Raw genomic sequence first — 22,500 nt, forward strand, 5'->3', positions numbered from 1 at the left:
TGAGAACTTTCTCACATGGCAATTAGTCATAAACAACAATAATCCTATTCATCTTCAGCCTTTGTTGGATAAAATATTTTTTTATTATTCCTTTGAATAATTCATTAGTAATGGTCTACTGCTTATTTGATGTCGTATTATGAAATGTAATTCATATAGATGTTCACAATTTGTAACAGTTTTGCAAAGCAAGTAAGTTAATTAACAACAGCAACAAAATAAAAAACAATCACAAAATTATTCCATTTAGTTGTCATCATAAATTGTGCTTTAAATGTTCGAAAGGATTGTTTCCATGTTAGAGGGGACAATAAAAAACATTCAAATTGTGTATATCAGCAAGTTAATACTAATTACATTAAAACTGTATATCAAATAATCTGTAGATTTGTATTTTTATTAAATGTATTTCATTATTTTTACAAATTGTGCTGTAAATGATTGTTTAAAAGAATTGTTTCAATTGTGGGGTGAATAATTCTACATTCAAATGACTACAAATACAAACAGTGTACATTGTACATTACTTGTACTTATTTCTTAAATGACCAATAATATTCACAAATATATTTTATTTTAAATTCATTTAATGCTGATCATAAATTGTGCAGTAATTCATTGTTAAAAAAATGATTGTGTCCATTTTTGGGGGGAACATTAAATCATTCAAGTTCTGTAGCCTGTATATTAACACATTTAAATAAATAAAAGGTTTTTAAACATTAAAATCATCTTTTTAACAAAATATGGGATCTATGAATATTTTTGTAATTGTATAAATTTAATTCTCATCATAAATTGTGCAGTAAATGATTGTTTTAAAATAATTCAATACATTTTGTGAATAATTAAAAACATTCAAATTCTGTGACCCAGATATCAACAAATTAATACAAATAAAAATGGTGTATACTTTTTAAAATTTTGGTTTAAAAAAAATAAAAAAATATTAAGTTAATGCTTATCATAAATTTTGCAGTAATGTATTGTTAAAAAAATAATTGTTTCCATTTTGGGGGGACAATTAAAACCATTCAAATTCTGAAGCCTGTATATCAACAAATACAAAAAGAAATATATAAAAATATAAAAATAATCTAAACAAAAAATAGGATTTATAAATATTTTTGTAATTGGATCAATTTAATTCTCATCATAAATTGAGCAGTAAATACTTGTTTAAAATAATTCAATTTCTTCTGCAAACATTAACATTTTGTGGACCATATAGTAACAAATACAAATAAAAATGATATGTACATTTATTTATTTTCTTAATTAGCAAAAATATTCAAAATGTTTTTTTTTTTACTTAAGTTAATGCTTATCATAAATTGTGCAGTAAAATGACTATTTCCATTTTTGGGGGGGGGGGGGGCAATTAAAACCAAAGTATGTAGCCTGTATATCAATAGTAAAACATGATATGTATCTAAAAAAAATAATAATAATAATGTTTTCATCGAAATATGGAATTTATAAATATTTTCATAACTGCATCAATTTAATTCTCATCATAAATTGTGCATTAATTGTTTGGAGGAGAATGAAAAACATTCAAATTTTGTCCAGTATATCAGAAAATTAAAAACAAAACCCATTTTCTTTTTTTAAACCATTAACCATCATTTAAAAAATGTTGATTAATTAATTAATTGGATAAAATTAAGCATTTGCCAATTTGCCAACTGAAATACGGGATTTAGAAATGTTTTTATTTTTGTATAAAATGAGGCAAGTATTTGTACTTTAGGTGACTTTGAGCTGCAAAGATGAGTTGAAATAATGAAATAGTGATAGTCATGTCACCTGTTTGATACAGCTGACCTTATTAGTGGGAAGAATGCAATAATTGCTCAAATGTGAGAAGCAAGAGATTGTATTGATGCTCTCCTCTGAAGCGCAGCCTTCACTTGGAAACACGATAATAATAATAATAATAATAATAATAATTCTTCTTCTTCTTTGCTTGGTGCATCTGCGCTCACAACGAGGAGAAGGTTGTTTTTAGAGTCTGTATAAATATTTGCGCTCCTCAAGAGAAAAAAAGTGCTCTTGTGTTGGACTTGCTGCTGGAGAGAAAAGCACGGACGTCCTTCTTTGGACGCGACAAGTCTAGAAGGAGACTTACTGGCCCTCAGTAGGACAAAGTCAGACCTCGCCTGACCTCCAGGGGGCGGAGGACAAGATTCGGGTTACCCTGTTTTCGGAGGAGGAGGGGGCAGGGGGGAGGGGTATTAGCACGCCGACGACTGAGGCAGCGGCAACGCCCGCTCGTTCTTCCGGCCCCCGTTCATGTGCGCGTACGGCTGCAGCTCGTCAAAGTTGGGCCTCAGCAGCATGGCGGGCCCGTTGGCCGCGACGTGTCCCGTGTGTTTGTCCGCGCCGGGCCCCGCGGGGGCGGGCGAGGGTCCCGGCAGAGGCGTGCCGGCGCGCTGCGCGGCGGCCAAAAGCTGGCCGGAGCTTGGCGGCGTCCCACCTTGGCACCCCGCCGAGGGGGCGGGGTTGGCGGCGGGCTGCATGGTGGCTGCGGGGTCCAGTGGAATGTTCTCCATGGTTTCTACCTCCATGTCCAGCTCCTCCGTGTCGGGGGGCTTGTTCTCCTCGCTGTGGAAGAAGCTCATTTCCCTGAAGGGCGGGTCCAGCTGCTCATTGATGCTGCTGATGATCTCCAGGAAAGACGGACGCATCTTGGGGTTGTACTGCCAGCACATCCGCATCAGCTCGAACCTGCACACAGTTGGGACAGCATCAGCGGACATGTCACGCCTTCACCACAGCTTGAATCCCCTAAGGGGCGATGGACGGCTGAGTAGCGCTTATACAGTACCAGCTCCCACTCCCTTCCCTCTGTTGCAAGTTTTGTTGATTCTATGTAACTTGTTTATGTGTGCTATGACCAATGTTCCCTCTAATTTTTCATGCAAAAACTCCCTGAGCATTCAGTGGAGCCCATGTGAGCAACATCAGACATGCACACTGTGGCTACACCAGCAGCACACCTGTCCCAAACCTGACTAAATAACAACTTCAATCTCCATCCATTTTCTACCGCTTGTCCCTTTCGGGATCGCGGGGGGTGCTGGAGCCTATCTCAGCTGCATTCGGGCGGAAGGCGGGGTACACCCTGGACAAGTCCCCACCTTATCTAAGGGCCAACACAGATAGACAGACAACATTCTCTTATTATTATAATCAAATGACAGCATGAGGTTATTTTCTTAAATAAGTGTTTAGGCCCACTTACAATGACAATAACAAAAATATTGTTTTTCATGAACTGTGTACTTGTATTGTTTGTCTGGGTGGAGGTCCTGCTTTGGAAATAATTTGTACCCCTTTCAGACATTGCATTTAGTTCCCATTAAAACACATGTTGCACAATGAGATGTAAGCAGGGGATCATGTGTACATTCCTGCAACTTCCTGTTTGTAAAAAATATATTTCTATTAGTATTTATTTAATATACTAACAGCATTTCATGATTAATATTTATAAATTAATATTCCTAATAAATGACACTAGAATAAGCACACATTTGATTGGTAAATCATAGTGTAACGACCTGGAATTATATTTTATGTGTGGTGTTGGAGTTGCCCGACTTTTTGTGTGGCTGTAAACGCATCACTGGCTAAGTGCCATATGTGCATGTGTTGGTGCAAGTGAGAAAGCGCGAGCGGCTGCTGTTGATATAACAAAGTTGCTTTTGGTCTGGTTTGTACTGCAGAAAATGACCAGTTTTGCTAGATATAATTATTTTTACTAATGTTTTGGTGATGTGTTTATGGCCGACAATAAAGAGTTTTGCTCAGTAAAGTGATCGATGGAATTCATGTCCTCAAAGCGTCTCGACAGACGTTACAATATTTGAACAATGATGACGAAAACTGTTTTCTCTGTCGTGTCGAAAATTGTTATGCGCTTATTTTTTTATTTGATTTTGTGCGTGGCATAGATTTGCCGTGCGCAGAGGACACTTGAGCAGTGCGCAATTGCACAGGCGCGCACCTTAGAGGGAACATTGGCTATGGCTATGAATTTTTTTTCCTTGGCCTCAGTCTGGACCGCCTCCCAGGAGTCCAGCCTTTGACTGAATATTATTTTACTGCCCCCTAACCTGTTTCTCACCTTTTTTTGTAAGGGGCGCCGAAAGTTGGCATACCTCTCAGCGATCTTTTTTCTGTCTCCCTGTAATGTTTGTCTGATCTTGAATGGGATTGTGCTGAAAATATCAATTTCCCCTCGGGGATTAATAAAGTACATCTGATTCTGAATCTGATTCTGATGTGACCCCCGCCTTTATTACCCACTTGGCGCAGCCCCAACAACAGTAAAAGGTCACGTGACCCATGACGACAGTCTGGGACCATGACGTTTCTTCAGCATGCGCTGAAGAAAATCGGTTTATTGGTGATGTGCCGATCGATACGGGAATATTGATACCAGATCTTTACGCTCTGATATCTATTCTCAAATCAAAAAGTGATACTTTAGTTCAGGGGTGTTAAAACCTTTTCCACCAAGGGCTGCATACTGAAAAGTCCAAGTGGGCGGGGCCATCTTGATATTTTTTCATGTAAAAAAAAAAAATGCTAAAACTAGAGATGTCGATAAATGCTTTAAAATGTAATATCGGAAATTATCGGTATCGGTTTCAATCTCCCGATTTTCCCGGGAAACTCCCGAATTTCAGTGCCCCTCCCAAAAATCTCCCGGGGCTACCATTATCCCGATTTCCACCCGGACAACATTACTGGGGGTGTGCCTTAAAGGCACTGCCTTTAGCGTCCTCTACAACCTGTCGTCACGTCCGCTTTTCCTCCATACAAACAGCGTGCCAGCCCAGCCACATAATATATGCGGCTTTTGCACACACATAAGTGAATGCCAGGCATACTTGGTCAACAGGCATACAGGTCACACTGAGGGTGGCCGTATAAACCATTTTAGCACTGTTACAAATATGCGCCACACTGTGAACCCACACCAAACAAGAATGACAAACACATTTCGGGAGAACATCCGCACCGTAACACAACATAAACACAACAGAACAAATACCCAGAAGCCTTTGCAGCACTAACTCTTCCGGGACGCTACAATATACACCCCTCGCAACACCTCAACCCCACCGCCTCCCGAATTCTCAAGGTTGGCAAGTATGCTCTAGTATACTCTGGACTGAAGCTGTGTGCCTTCATTGTTTTTGTCGCTGTTGTTTTGAGGCACGTTTAAAACATTTTTAAAATAATGCACTTTGTGAAAGTCAAAGTATAGTATTTCCCATAGTTGTAGTGGGTATCAGGATTATCTCAGGGAGAGCATGTCACAAATTCCAAGCTGTTGTTTTGAGGCAAGTTAAAAAAAATAATGCACTTTGTGACTTTCAATAATAAATATGGCAGTGCCATGTTGGCACTTTTTTCCATAACTGGAGTTGAAGTTGTTCTCTTATTTTGGAAAACCTTGTTTTTGATTGATTGATTGAAACTTGTATTAGTAGATTGCACAGTACAGTACATATTCCGTACAATTGACCACTAAATGGTAACACCCGAATACGTTTTTGAACTTGTTTAAGTCGGGGTCCACGTTAATCAATTCATGGTAAAGTTACATTGTTTAATGCATCCAGCGGGGCATCACAACAAAATTAAGCATGATAATGTGTTAATTCCACGACTGTATATTTATCGGTATCGGTTGATATCGGAATCGGTAATTAAGAGTTGGACGATAACGGAATATCGGATATCGGCAAAAAAGCCATTATCGGACATCTCTACTAAAAACAGATATAGTGTTACCTTTGTATTAAAGGTGATTAATACTTTTATTACTCATTATTAGACCATTTCAGCTTTTTCTCATCACATTCCGATTTATTTGTTCGTTTTCTTACATTTGACTACTGTTTTTCTCCATATAAGAATAGAATAACAATACAATTGTGTAACTGTCAATTCTGCCTGTACCAAATTATTAATGTGCAGTTACATATTAACACTGTTAGTTATGGTTGTTGTCATTTTTCACATTAATTGGTACGTTAGTATTGTTTTATTTTTTAATTAACTAAATAAACTATGTTTATGTTTTAGGAATATTTTATTTTTATTTTGAGAGCTTTTAATATGTTGGATCAGGGGTGTCTAAACATTTTCCACCAAGGGCTGCATACTGAAAAGACTAGGCAAAGAGCGGGCTTTTTTTTTCTTTTTTTTTTCTTCAAATGCTAATAACAGATATTTTATTCACCCAAAGACAAAACACTGTGTTATAGGTAACTTAGTATATTATTATTTTAAAATGTGCAGCTTTTTCTCATTCTAGTCCAAATGTTTGCTCTTTTTTTCTTACAATTTTACTTTTTTTTTTTAGGTATACAGTATGTTATTTTTTGAAAAAACATAACTTTTGAAAATACATAACATTAAGTTAGGTATATTTTCCCCAAGTATCGGTATCAGATCAGAAAGAAAATCAGTGGTATTTCACATTACTACTGTTACATATATAATTATATACATACATACCGTATTTTTCGGACTATAAGTCGAAGTTTTTTTCATAGTTTGGCCGGGCTCCAGTGCGACTTATATATGTTTTTTTCCTTTTTTATTATGCATTTTCGGCAGGTGCGACTTATACTCCGGTGCGAATTATACTCCGAAAAATACGGTACATACATACATATACATATATATATATATATATATATATATATATATATATATATATATATATATATATATATATATATATATATACTAAGTCTAAGTCTATATATATATATATATATATATATACATATAGACTTAGACTTAGACAAACTTTAATGATCCACAAGGGAAATTGTTCCACACAGTAGCTCAGTTACAAAGGATGGAAAGTGTAAGGATGGAAAGGATAATGCAGGTATAAAATAGACTAAAATGTATCGTAGTAGCAATATAAAATATAACATATATGTAATGTTTACATAATATATGTACAGTATATGATATATACTGATATATTATATGTATATACTGTATATATATATTTGTGTATGTATATAATGTATAAATTATTATTAATTATTAATTAATTTTACAAAGCAAATTGGAGTTTCCCCAAATGTAACACTTTCAACCAAAAGTCCTTCAAACTGATTGAAATTCATTAGAATGTTTTAAATAATTAATAAAATGTAAATGTTTCCAATGTTAAAGTCATTTTGTAAAAACACATCACATTAAATTGCTAATATAATGTAATAGACATAAAAAACATATTGAGAAAAACATTAAATACATTTATCATAATAACAACATTTATGCGTTTTTATAAATTAAGTTAAACTGAAAAAAAAATTGTCATAAAAGTTATATATATTTTTTTAAATAATTAATTAACTAATTAATATAATTTACTTAATTCAAATTTAAAAAAATATATATTTTATTGCCAATTTTTGTGGAAAGGAATGCAGAAATTATTTTAAAAAATGTTCTTAACAGTAAAAAAAAAAAGAAAGAAAAGGGCATCACATGTTTTAATGTAGGCGCAGTTCTTATCTTATTGGAAATTAAAGGGTGATTATTAAATTGAAGTCCAACTTTATACAGCACACATGCAGCAAATAATGACAATAATGGTTTATATCTATGAAATAAAATATGTTTTGACTTTTAGGTTACAATTCATGACTTCTCCTTGTGGCCAGCAGGTGTCAGCAAAGGCCACAGTTTAGGTCTTTAAAAAAAAAAAAATGTCTCACTGTCCACTTGATTAGGTACACCTGTACAATCATTGGAATATACAAAATATACTTACTTTTAAGTTGTATTATTATTATTATGTATTGTTTACCACTTTGCATCAGTACTGCAATCAAATGTTTTAAATGTGTAAGTGCAGTCCTGCCTGACGTTCATGTCAGCATTGCTATTGTTGTTATTATTTTAACACACACAACTAATAAGAGAAGCATGAGCAGCATCATGGAGATGAAAAAGAAACAGAGTGTGACGCTGGAAGGCGGGCGGATGCTACCGAGTAACCTGACTGCAGACTGTTGCTGAACAATCTGTTGATGTGTAAACAACTTCAGGAAACTATGAAACACTGCAGGTTGATCTGTGCCTCAGCTGGACGGCATCATTAATCATAAATCATTGCAATATGAGTTTGGGTCAGAGCACTCAGAACTACCTCAGGATGGAGAAAAGTCATAAATGGAAATGGAATATTTAAAACTCTCCAAATGACTGCGACTACCACTTTACTGCCCAAAATGGGCTTGTTTTGCTCTTTCTTATTTCTTACCAAGAGTTTTTGCATGCTTGAAAACAACAAATGTATTTCAACACTTTTCGATACTTTTCTAAATAGAGGGGACCACAAAAAAATTGCATTATTGGCTTTATTTTAACAAAAAATCTTAGGGTACATTAAACAAATGTTTCTTTTGTCCTTAGATAAAATAGTGAACATACTAGACAACTTGTCTTTTATTAGTAAGTAAACAAACAAAGGCTCCTAATTAGTTAAAGGCTCCTAATTAGTAATTAACATATTGTGTCATTTGTCATTCTATTATTTTGTCAAAACTATGAAGGACAAGCGGTATAAAATGGATTATTCATCTATTTGTTCATTTATTATGGTTATTTTCCATTTCAACATGTTCTATCTACACTTCTGTTCAAATGTAATAATCACTTCTGTTGTTTGGATACTTTACATTAGTTTTGGATGATACCACAAAATTAGGTATCAATCCGATACCAAGTAGTTACAGGATCTTAAATTGGTCCTCATAACATATTTCCTGAGTTTATAAACACAATATGAATTTTTAAAAAAGGAAAAAAGATTTTGTGACGATTAAAAAGATATAGATGTAATCATAGTAGTATCAACGAGATACACTTTTGTACTTGGTATCATTACAGTGGATTTCAGGTATAGATCCACCCATGGCATTTATTTACATTCAGGAGCGCTATCTTTTGTTAGCGGTGACGTCGTTGAGCTATCGTATCCTCCTACTGTGTGTAGTGAAGCATGTTTAGATATTCCTCGTCCTGCAGGGATGATACTTCTAAGAAATTTACTTTAATTATCGCCATGGAGGCGACGATTAGTTATTTAGAAGTAGCTAAAACACTGCCGACTGCGGATGGATGTTAGCTGCTAGCTAGCTAGCCATGTCTTAAAGCACCTCTTCCTGAGGGCGTTTCAGTGTTATAGTTTCACCTTTATCTTTTGTTTTTAGGCTAAAATGTGTCTGTTCTCTCTTTTCTGTCTACACGTTGTGTCTGCTTGTAAGTACTCCATGTGTGTGCGCTCCCGAACATGCTCCTGTGCTCATAAACCCAGCCATGTCATGACGTGACGACGCGTCGTCATGCCTGTTAAGATGATAATTAACTGATTATTTGTCATATTATAATGTTGTTTTACACAAATATGAATTTAATTCTAAATTTTAAAAAAATATTTAAAAAAAGTAAAAATCGAATTTAAAAACAACCTGCCTTCAAAAAATCTTTGTTAAGTGTAGAAATAACCTACTCAGTGGCCTAGTGGTTAGAGTGTCCGCCCTGAGATCAGTAGGTTGTGAGTTCAAACCCCGGCCGAGTCATACCAAAGACTATAAAAATGGGACCCATTACCTCCCTGCTTGGCACTCAGCATCAAGGGTTGGAATTGGGGGTTAAATCACCAAAAATGATTCCTGGGCGCGGGCACCGCTGCTGCCCACTGCTCCCCTCACCTCCCAGGGGGTGAACAAGGGGATGGGTCAAATGCAGAGGACAAATTTCACCACACCTAGTGTTTGTGTGTGACAATCATTGGTACTTTAACTTAACTTAAAATTGTAAGTCAAAATATAATAAAGGTAAAATAAGTGTAAAGCAAATAAATACATGACACACAAACTAAGTTTAAAAAAAAAAAAAGTTCTCCTCCTCTGTCGGACTTCAGCCGCACCGTTTTCAGGAAATCGACTAAATCCCATCTGTAGCCCCCCTCAGCTTGTCCCCCAGCACCACCTCTGTAACACAATCCACACACTCCTGTAATCAGGGCAACAGTCATGTTGCCATAGAAACCGGAGGTTTGTGTCTGCACAACACAAGCTCCCCCCACGTTTTTTTTTTTGGTCTTTTTTCCTTCCACTACTTGTAGTCTCTCGCCGTTAGCATTGGGGGGGGGAATGCTTCCTTGTTGAGGTCAGAGAAGCAGAGGAGACGCGCACGTCAGCGCCGAGTCCTCGAATACGCAATTTACCGATGGACGAATTAGGAATGAGCTAACTAATCCCGTCCTCCGTCACACTCTTTGGCGGCAGGAATGAGGGCCGCCCCTTCTATGGACCGGGTCACGTCGCCGACGCCGGACTTCTCCGTAGCTGACGCGCTGAAAAACCTCGCCTCAAAATAGACGACAGAAGAAAGCGGGCTGAGGGCGCTGAGGCGACGCAACCTTCCATTAACCTGCAGCGGGGGGGGAAAAAAAGACTCACAGCATGTCGGGACAGTTGTCAGGCTTGTCCAGGAGTCCTCCCTCCATGACGAAGCGCAGCACCTGCTCGTTGGACATGCCCTGATAAGGCTGCTCCGCCAAGGTGGCGATCTCCCACAGCACCACGCCAAAGGACCTGTGGGCAAAAGATGGCGTCACTTCACACGGTCTCACTTTACAACGGACGACTCGCAGCCAATTAGACGAGGGAAGGTGCATTGGAGGGATGGCCTTCACCACCATCAGGCCTATCTAGTCTGCTGCCTAGAGGGGCTGCTGGGGGAATAATAACAGAAAGTACAAACCACTTTCATTTACTTCAAATAATTCCCATTCCCAGTGAGCTGCAATATTGATGTAAACAGTGTAATGTGCATACCAGGCCACTAGATGTCACTAATATAAACTATATATATTGTACGTACTTGCTAAAAGCACCTCTTCCACTTCCCTCTGCAATAATGGCTTTATTTGTGACTATTTCTTGTTGATTTTTAATAGAATGAAAGTCCAAATAACACCTCAGAAAAAGTGGAAAGTAGTGCTGGCTGAAAATGATATCACGATATATCCGTTTTTTGTATTGATCGATACTTTTTATGACTTATTTAAGCCTATCAATAAATACAGTAAAACAATCTCCAACTTACCAAGGGTTCTACTTAGGGATGTCCGATAATATCGGCAGTCCGATATTATCGGCCGATAAATGTTTTTAAATGTAATATCGGAAATGATAGGTTTCAAAATTATCGGTATCGGTTTCAAAAAGTAAAATTTATGACTTTTTAAAACCCCGCTGTGTACACGGACGTAGGGAGAAGTACAGAGCGCCAATAAACCTTAAAGGCACTGCCTTTGCGTGCCGGCCCAGTCACATAATATCTACGGCTTTTCACACACACAAGTGAATGCAAGGCATAATTGGTCAACAGCCATACAGGTCACACTGAGGTTGGCCGTAAAAACAACTTTAACACTGTTACAAATATGCGCCACACTGTGAACCCACACCAAACAAGAATGACAAACCCATTTCGGGAGAACATCCGCACCGTAACACAACATAAACACAACAGAACAAATACCCAGAACCCCTTGCAGCACTAACTATTCCGGAACGCTACAATATACCCCCCCCCCCTCCCCAACCCGGCCCATCTCAACCTCCTCATGCTCTCTCAGGGAGAATATGTCCCAAATTCCAAGCTGCTGTTTTGAGGCATGTTAAAAAAAATAATGCACTTTGTGACTTCAATAATGAATATGGCAGTGCCATGTTGGCATTTTTTTTTCATAACTTGAGTTGATTTATTTTGGAAAACCTTGTTACATTGTTTAATGCATCCAGCAGGGCATCACAACAAAATTAGGCATAATAATGTGTTAATTCCACGACTGTATATATTGGTATCGGTTGATATCGGAATCGATAATTAAGAGTTGGACAATATCGGGATATCGGATATCGGCAAAAAGCCATTATCGGACATCTCTAGTTCTACTTATTAGTAGAGAGAGTGTCAGGGAGCCAGGTAGGATGAGCGCGGCTAAGGTAATAAAATAACTAAAGTAGATTTGAAGGTAGTTGCAGATTTGAGACACTAGATGGCAGTAGTGTATAATCTATTGAACACTACACAGAGTAGTTTGGGAAGCTGCTCATTAAACCCACACATTGGAAGTGTGAGGATGTTGCCGCTCAGTCTGCATTAAAACCAACAAAACTAAAGACAAGTTTCTGTTAATGAGTTGATACATCAAGATATTACAGTTTCTCTTCTGACCGCATGCAGAGAATCCACAGCAAGACAGAAAAAGGGCGCAACCAAACTCAATAGTCGATACTGTTACGTGTCCCTCCCATTGCTCAGAGACACTTTGAGTTTCCTTTTTTGCTGGGTTCCCGGAGCGCGAGTGACTTCATGAAACAAATCTTTCCCCATAATTTCTGGTTTCTTCCGACCCAAAAATATAAATATATATCCAAGATTATATCGAACGCATATTTATATTGATATCGATTATGTGTTTATCGCACTATATATTGATATCGTTTTATCAGCACAGCCCAAGTGGAAAGTGTAGTTTTCCCTTTTCACGATGTTACCAGGATAGATTTAATGTATTTCACTCTGTCGCAGTTTTCTTTTATTCCACTGTATTGCAATACCAAATACACAAGAACTAAAAATGATACTGGTTTTATAGTGGATGGAGTGGCGTTCCCAGGCTAGCAAAGTTAGCCCTTTTTTTTTTTTTTGCCAAAATCCAGTTTGTGGGTTGACAGTTTGTGGGTTTTTTGTGTTTTTTTTCCCTGTGTTTAGTGTTTCTTCTTGTCTAGCTCTCTTCTTTGTGTTCCACTTCCTGTTGTGGTTATGTTGTGCAGTGACTTCACCACTGTTTCTGAGCGCACCTGCTCTTGATTAGTGATCATGGCCTCAAGCGATGGGTACGTTCACATTTGAACCGATACAGTACCAATTACCGGTACTTGGGAATCGACACCGGTACTCAACTGTACCAAATTTTGGTACTTTTGTGTGTGTTAATAAATATTCATTGTTCTTGATATCATAAACTCATTTCTTATTGCAACATTTGAAAACGAGTTGGTTATGATAACTGCTGTCCAGTTGTTATATTTTGTTTTATTATCATCATATTATCATTTGCAAGTATGACATTCAGTTGCAAGTCCAATACGTTAGTTAGATGGCAGTAATGTATAGTTTAAGGTGTGTTTTTTGTTGTTGCGCCCTTTAAAGTGTTAATACTATAAGTATTGTACTTATTACGCACCAGCTGTTTGATCGTAACGTGCATCTTAGTTGTAGTTTTCATTAACACTTTTGGAGGTGTTGAAGTTGCCATGTAAAATCACTAATGCTAATCAGTAGCATGTCAATGGAAAAAAGCTAGCAATTTTTTTTTATTAATTTATGTTGGAGCGTTTTTTGAGTCAATTTCTTTGTTGGCATTGAAAATTGCAAGATTACCTAGAGCAGTGGTCCCCAACCACCGGGCCGCGGCCCAGTACCGGTCCGTGGATCGATTGGTACCGGGACGCACAAGAAAAAAAAGAAAAAAAAATAATAATTTTTTTTTTTTTTTTTTTTTTTTTTTAATTTTATTAAATCAACATAAAAAACACAAGATACACTTACAGTTAGTGCACCAACCCAAAAAACCTCTCTCGCACAAAAGGGTTGTTTCTTTCTGTTATTTATATTTCTGGTTCCTACATTATATATCAATATATATCAATACAGTCTGCAGGGATACAGTCCGTAAGCACACATGATTGTATTTTTTTATGACAAAACCCCCACGGTCCGTGGGACAAATTTTCAAGCGTTGACTGGTCTGCAGTTACAAAAAGGTTGGGGACCACTGACCTAGAGGTAGTTTGACTGAGTCCGCTCTCAGTTCTGCTGGAGTGATCGGCAAGTGCCTAAGTGCGATGAGCCGGCTGAGTCCTCAACTGGGTGTGACATCATATGCAACCCAAGTACCATTAGTTTTTCTGAATCGGACCGCCAGGTCGGTGCCAAAAAAGTCCTGGATCAGATACCCATCCTTACCTGCCTCTAATCACTAATCAGAAGTGTTTATATATCCCTTGCAACACTGGTTGTTTGTTTATTGTGACTTATGTTCTTGGTGTGCCTTTTGGTCTTTTTGCTTATTAAACCTTTTTACCAGCATGCCACTTCCTGCCTCTGCATCCATTAAGATACTGACAGAATCCCTTCAACTTCTGTAGCTTTTGACATTTTTACAGCTGCTGGATTACAGTTTTTGTTAGGGATGTCCGATAATGGCTTTTTGCCGGTATCCGATATTCTGATATTGTCCAACTCTTTTATTACCGATACCGATATCAACCGATACCGATATCAACCGATATATGCAGTCGTGGAATTAACACATTATTATGCCTAATTTGGACAACCAGGTATGGTGAAGATAAGGTACTTTTTTTTTAAATTAATAAAATAAGATAAATAAATTAAAAATATTTTCTTGAATAAAAAAGAAAGTAAAACAATATAAAAACAGCTACATAGAAACTAGTAATTAATGAAAATGAGTAAAATTACCTATAAAAGGTTAGTACTATTAGTGGACCAGCAGCACGCACAATCATGTGTGCTTACGGACTGTATCCCTTGCAGACTGTATTGATATATATTGATATATAATGTAGGAACCAGAAATATTAATAACAGAAAGAAACAACCCTATTGTGTGAATGAGTGTGAATGAGTGTAAATGGGGGAGGGAGGTTTTTTGGGTTGGTGCACTAATTGTAAGTGTATCTTGTGTTTTTTATGTTGATTTAATAAATAAAAAAATAAAAAATAAAATAAAAAAAACGATACCGATAATAAAAAAAACGACATGGATAATTTCCAATATTACATTTTAACGCATTTATCGGCCGATGATATCGGCCTGCCGATATTATCGGACATCTCTAGTTTTTGTCATACATTCATTTTTTGTATGAGGCCCTGTTTTCCACGAATAAGCGCATATAAAATGTCCATCCATCCATTTTCTACCGCTTATTCCCTTTGGGGTCGCGGGGGGCGCTGGAGCCTATCTCAGCTACAATCGGGCGGAAGGCGGGGTACACCCTGGACAAGTCGCCACCTCATCGCAGCATATAAAATGTCAATTATTGAAAGACAAGGCACTTCACATGAAATTTTACCGCAAACTTATTCCCAGCCCCTTCCTGCTCCATTGCAGATAAAGATATAATGACTCATTTTCCATGTAAACCGATAGTTTTTAGGGGCGCGCAGTGTTACTGCCAGCCTGGTAAACAATGATACTAGAATCCAATCCTGGCCTGTGATGTTTCATAGATATGCAAATGTATATTTATTTATGTTAAATTTGTTATTTTCCACAAACAAAACCAACAACATTTGTTTTCCCATTAACTCAAGTTACTCCGGCTTGCACCTGGGGATAGGTTGATAGGCAACACTAAATTGGCCCTAGAATGTTGTCTGTCTGTCTGTGTTGGCGACTTGTCCAGGGTGTACCCCGCCTTCCGCCCGAATGCAGCCGAGATAGGCTGCAGCACCCCCCGCGACCCCAAAAGGGACAAGCGGTAGAAAATGGATGGGTGGATGGAATTTGTCAACTTTGATTAAAAACTTATAAAAATAGTTTCACATAAATTAAAAAAAAGTGTGGACAAAATGTATAATGGGAAATGAGGGGAAGTCTCAAAATAAAATTCTGCTTATGGCGCTCCCTCCTAAAAATTCTCCATGTTTATGCCCGTTAATGTGGAGACTCTTATTTTGAAGCCATTAATTTTAATATCGCACCTTGTAATCTGTGCAAAATGTTCTTATGTGAGTTTTGTAATGCTTTATTTGAAGCACTAATTAGCACTAATGTGTTTTTTTCAGGGCCGATGCCACTACCGATTATTAGTCGTCAAGGAGGCGATAACCAATATTTGCAGTAAAAGTTATTTAAACATGAATACTGTATGTCAGTTAGGAAAGGTCGGACTGGGAGCGACTTTGTGTTCTATTGTGTTGCATTTTTTAAATATGGGAACTCTCCTGGGAAAGTTGGAAACAATATGTGATTTCTCTACATCACAATAACTCCCCATCTACTCCATTTTAGACAATTTTGTAGCAGTTTATGAATTTAATACATTGTAATGTTTCCTCGAGAGGAACCCTGAAATATTGCTACTTCTCCTAGATATCAAAACATATTTTGGGAGAATTATTGACAAAGAGAGTAATTTGTATTTTTTATTGCATTTTTTTTAAAAGGGGGAACTTTTCTCATGCTGGACAAACGGGCTGGTGCTTAAGCAGTAGTTATTATTATCTACTTCACTAATTATTATTTTTCTAAATACTGGTATCTTATGTGTATATATTGTATCTGCTGAGGTAGTTCTAATGTCGTGGGAAAAAAGTGAGATACCGATAGTCGGCCAATCGCTAGCACAAATGGGTTCTCGTAAGTGTGAGTGACGTGTTATTGACGTTCTAATATCATCATAGTCAAAATGACAGCTGTGTTTATTTAGTAAATACCATCTGACTGCGAAACCAATGAGCTATTATACGTCGATTGAGGCGTGTGCAAACCACACATTTATTTTGGCCCCTAAGACGATGGCGCAAGTACAATTTCAATAAGTAGCCTGGGGTTTTTTCATAATAGATTTACGATGAAGGATGGATGGATGGATGGATTTACATATCCATGGGTCTGACAGGTAGCAATTTGTCCCCATTTTGTGGACAAAATATCAGAAACTCAGGTCAGTGACCATGATGTGTGCTTTCTCAACATCATAAGCACATAATTCACTTATATGACCAAATCCAAACAACCTTTCCTAGTCATGGTGCAGGAAAAACAATTCAATCAGCACAAAAAAGTCAACATGCTTGGTCGCACATAACACAACCTGCTCACTGAACTTTGTGGATATTATAAATAAAAACATCCCGTCACCAGAAAATTTTTAAATTACACCCACACCCACAATTACATAAACACTCTCTCCACACTTATCCATGTTTGACTTTTAGCTGCTTGATATTTCTGATTGATTACAAAGCTTTAAAGAGGTTGTCACGAAAATAAACAAGGTAAGAGTTGAACTTTCATCACATACTCTTAGTATTCAATTATAATAATTATTAATTATCTATCCATTATATTAATATAATATGTAAACACACACACACACACACACACACACACACACACACACACACATTCATATATGTATATACATTTACACATATACATATATACAGTATATATAGTTATATACATACATACATACATATATTTTTATATATAATTTATATATATGAATATAAATTATATATTATATATAATATACACTATATTGCCAAAACTTTTTGGCCACCTCCCTTGACTCACATATGAACTTGAAGTGCCATCCCATTCCTAACCCATAGGGTTCAATATGATGTCGGTTCACTTTTTGCAGCTATTACAGCTTTAATTCTTCTGGGAAGGCTGTCCACAAGGTTGCGGAGTGTGTTTATAGAAATTTTCGACCATTCTTCCAAAAGCGCATTGGTGAGGTCACACACTGATGTTGGTCGAGAAGGCCTGGCTCTCAGTCTCCGTTCTAATTCATCCCAAAGGTGTTCTATCGGGTTCAGGTCAGAACTATATTCAGGCCAGTCAAGTTCATCCACACCAGACTCTGTCATCCATGTCTTTATGGACCTTGCTTTGTGCACTGGTGCACAGTCATGTTGGAAGAGGAAGGGGCCCGCTCCAAACTGTTCCCACAAGGTTGGGAGCATGGAATTGTCCAAAATGTTTTGGTATCCTGGAGCATTCAAAGTTCCTTTCACATGAACTAATGGGCAAAGCCCAACTCCTGAAAAACAACCCCACACCATAATTCCTCCTCCACCAAATTTCACACTCGGCACAAATGTAGCGTTCTCCTGGCAACCTCCAAACCCAGACTCGTCCATCAGATTGCCAGATGGAAAAGCGTGATTCATCACTCCAGAGAATACGTCTCCACTGCTCTAGAGTCCAGTGGTGACGTGCTTTACACCACTGCATCCGACGCTTTGCATTGGATTTGGTGATGTAAGGCTTAGATGCAGCTGCCGGCCATGGAAACCCATTCCATGAAGCTCTCTGCGTACTGTACGTGGGCTAATTGGAAGGTCACATGAAGTTTGGAGCTCTGTAGCAACTGACTGTGCGGAAAGTCTTTGCACTATGCTGACCCCTCTCTGTCAGTTTACGTGGCCTACCACTTGGTGGTTGAGTTGCTGTTGTTCCCAAACTCTTCCATTTTCTTATAATAAAGCCGACAGTTGACTTTGGAATATTTAGGAGCGAGGAAATTTCACGACTGGATTTGTTGCACAGGTGGCATCCTATGACAGTTCCACGCTGGAAATCACTGAGCTCCTGAGAGTGGCCCATTCTTTCACAAATGTTTGTAGAAACAGTCTCCATGCCTAAGTGCTTGATTTTATACACATGATTATGATCATTTGGATGGGTGGCCAAATACTTTTGGCAATATAGTGTTATATATATAATATATAATACATATATATCTAGTTTTTGTTTGATTGTTTTTTAGCCCAATGCGGCCCTCCAGTCAAGAGATTTGAACATCCTTGATTTAAGAGTTTAATAGACACTTATTTGCAAGTATATTTGGTAATATTAACTTTATAAGCGTGCAATTACCAGACATTGAGTTTTCTTTCATTAAATGACAAAATAATATCACCATCGTGTGCGTGTGTATTTCAGATACTGCAATATTTTAATTTGTAGCTCACATGGTGATGATTAAACTGTAATAATTATGATTAAAAAAACATATTTTTAATGGAGCGTAAAAATGCATCTTGCTTTAAGATAATGTCAACCAGCCTTTTGCTATTAACCTGGAACATGTACAGTATTGGTATTTAATAAGCGCATGAAGTCAGAGTGACTCTTTCAGCTGGCAGCCGAAGTGTTAAAATATTGTTGGCTGCGTGCGTCACAGTCGCCGGACAAGAGTTCTTGCTGCACGTACAGCAGACGTCACCTCACTTTTTCTCTCCGGCCTCCTCGCTGTGTGAGACCACCACAAACTCACAGATGAAGAAATTCTTCCCGTGACTGACACAGACCGCAATATTTGTACGCTTGTCTTGCAAGTTTTCTTGCAAGTTTTCACCACCGACACACACACACACACACACACACACACACACACACACACACACACACACACACACACGCACACACACACACACACAGAGATAGCGCTGACACACACAGCGAGCCAGCTCCTTTTCTGGGCGAGCTGACAAAAATAGTCACCTACTTTGTGGATCGTTACATCAAACATGATCCGAGCGACATCAAACGGGGAAGATGCAGTTTGCGACGCGTAAGGGAGTTTGTGCTGGCACCGCAACCGCTCATTTGGAAACATCTGGAGGAGTTTAAGGTCCATTCTTAAGACCTGACACATGGGACACTTAAGAGTTGGGAAACAAAAGATTGCAAGGGAGCTGGTAAACACTTCAAGTTCTCCTCAACTATGTTGTTGTCCATAAAAAACACAATAAAACTTCATAAGCAGCAGCGACCATTATAAAGGACTGATTTCAAGGGACCTACGACAAACGAAACAAAGAGGGGTGTCCCCATGCGATATCGATAATGGAGCTTTGAGTATTGACCGATACCAATACTGATCTGATACAATGTCAGGATGACTCATGCATAGGCTTACAATTATCATTTTGCAGTGTGGAATCATAGAACATTTAAATGAGTCATATATATATATATGTATATGTATGTATATGAACAGAGGTGGGTAGTAACATGCTACATTTACTCCGTTACATCTACTTAAATAACTTTTGGGATAAATTGTACTCCTAAGAGTAGTTTTAATGCAACATACTTTTACTTTTACTTGAGTATATTTATAGAGAAGAAACGCTACTTTTACTCCGCTCCATTTATCTACATTCAGTTCGCTACTCGCTACTGATTTTTATCGATCTGTTAATGCACGCTTTGTTTGTTTTGGTTTGTCAGACAGACCTTCAAAGTAGGATCTATCGCATGCCTGCGTTTCACCAATCAAATGCAGTCACTGGTGACGTTTGACTCCGTTTCACCAATCAAATACAGTCACTGGTGACGTTTGACTCCGTTTCACCAATCAAATACAGTCACTGGTGACGTTTGACTCCGTTTCACCAATCAAATACAGTCACTGGTGACGATTGACTCCGTTTCACCAATCAAATGCAGTCACTGGCGACGTTTGACTCCGTTTCACCAATCAAATGCAGTCACTGGTGACGTTTGACTCAGTTTCACCAATCAAATGCAGTCACAGGTGACGTTTGACTCCGTTTCACCAATCAAATGCAGTCACTGGTGACGTTTGACTCCGTTTCACCAATCAAATACAGTCACTGGTGACGTTTGACTCCGTTTCACCAATCAAATACAGTCACTGGTGACGTTTGACTCCGTTTCACCAATCAAATACAGTCACTGGTGACGTTTGACTCCGTTTCACCAATCAAATACAGTCACTGGTGACGTTTGACTCCGTTTCACCAATCAAATGCAGTCACTGGTGATGTTTGACTCCGTTTCACCAATCAAATGCAGTCACTGGTGACGTTTGACTCCGTTTCACCAATCAAATGCAGTCACTGGTGACGTTTGACTCCGTTTCACCAATCAAATGCAGTCACTGGTGACGTTTGACTCCGTTTCACCAATCAAATAAAGTCACTGGTGATGTTTGACTCCGTTTCACCAATCAAATGCAGTCACTGGTGACGTTTGACTCCGTTTCACCAATCAAATACAGTCACTGGTGACGTTTGACTCCGTTTCACCAATCAAATACAGTCACTGGTGACGTTTGACTCCGTTTCACCAATCAAATACAGTCACTGGTGACGTTTGACTCCGTTTCACCAATCAAATGCAGTCACTGGCGACGTTTGACTCCGTTTCACCAATCAAATGCAGTCACTGGTGACGTTTGACTCCGTTTCACCAATCAAATGCAGTCACAGGTGACGTTTGACTCCGTTTCACCAATCAAATGCAGTCACTGGTGACGTTTGACTCCGTTTCACCAATCAAATACAGTCACTGGTGACGTTTGACTCCGTTTCACCAATCAAATACAGTCACTGGTGACGTTTGACTCCGTTTCACCAATCAAATACAGTCACTGGTGACGTTTGACTCCGTTTCACCAATCAAATACAGTCACTGGTGACGTTTGACTCCGTTTCACCAATCAAATGCAGTCACTGGTGATGTTTGACTCCGTTTCACCAATCAAATGCAGTCACTGGTGACGTTTGACTCCGTTTCACCAATCAAATGCAGTCACTGGTGACGTTTGACTCCGTTTCACCAATCAAATGCAGTCACTGGTGACGTTTGACTCCGTTTCACCAATCAAATACAGTCACTGGTGACGTTTGACTCCGTTTCACCAATCAAATACAGTCACCGGTGACGTTTGACTCCGTTTCACCAATCAATTACAGTCACTGGTGACGTTTGACTCCGTTTCACCAATCAAATACAGTCACTGGTGACGTTTGACTCCGTTTCACCAATCAAATACAGTCACTGGTGACGTTTGACTCCGTTTAACCAATCAAATACAGTCACTGGTGACGTTTGACTCCGTTTCACCAATCAAATACAGTCACTGGTGACGTTTGACTCCGTTTCACCAATCAAATGCAGTCACTGGTGATGTTTGACTCCGTTTCACCAATCAAATGCAGTCACTGGTGACGTTTGACTCCGTTTCACCAATCAAATGCAGTCACTGGTGACGTTTGACTCCGTTTCACCAATCAAATGCAGTCACTGGTGACGTTTGACTCCGTTTCACCAATCAAATATAGTCACTGGTGACGTTTGACTCCGTTTCACCAATCAAATACAGTCACCGGTGACGTTTGACTCCGTTTCACCAATCAATTACAGTCACTGGTGACGTTTGACTCCGTTTCACCAATCAAATACAGTCACTGGTGACGTTTGACTCCGTTTCACCAATCAAATACAGTCACGGGTGACGTTTGACTCCGTTTCACCAATCAAATACAGTCACTGGTGACGTTTGACTCCGTTTCACCAATCAAATAGTCACTGGTGACGTTTGACTCCGTTTCACCAATCAAATACAGTCACTGGTGACGTTTGACTCCGTTTCACCAATCAAATCTGGTGACGTTTGACTCCGTTTCACCAATCAAATACAGTCACTGGTGACGTTTGACTCCGTTTCACCAGTCAAATAAAGTCACTGGTGACGTTTGACTCCGTTTCACCAATCAAATCTGGTGACGTTTGACTCCGTTTCACCAATCAAATACAGTCACTGGTGACGTTTGACTCCGTTT

At 38.4% G+C, this 22,500-nt stretch overlaps 1 protein-coding gene across 1 annotated transcript in view; it reads right to left on the bottom strand.

Moving 5' to 3' along the window:
- Positions 1–105: 105 nt before the first annotated feature.
- The window catches only part of igf1ra (insulin-like growth factor 1a receptor), a 248,546-nt gene continuing 226,151 nt past the window's right edge, over positions 106–22,500 (bottom strand). Inside the window, exons 20-21 of the mRNA XM_061925030.2 lie at positions 10,521–10,655; positions 106–2,730 (exon numbers count right to left, since the gene is read on the bottom strand). Coding sequence (XP_061781014.2) covers positions 2,238–2,730; positions 10,521–10,655 — 628 coding nt within the window. The 3' untranslated portion in view covers positions 106–2,237. The remainder of the gene's footprint in view (positions 2,731–10,520; positions 10,656–22,500) is intronic.

The sequence above is a fragment of the Nerophis lumbriciformis genome, linkage group LG29 (genome assembly GCF_033978685.3).
Source record: "Nerophis lumbriciformis linkage group LG29, RoL_Nlum_v2.1, whole genome shotgun sequence".
Lineage (NCBI taxonomy): Eukaryota > Metazoa > Chordata > Actinopteri > Syngnathiformes > Syngnathidae > Nerophis > Nerophis lumbriciformis.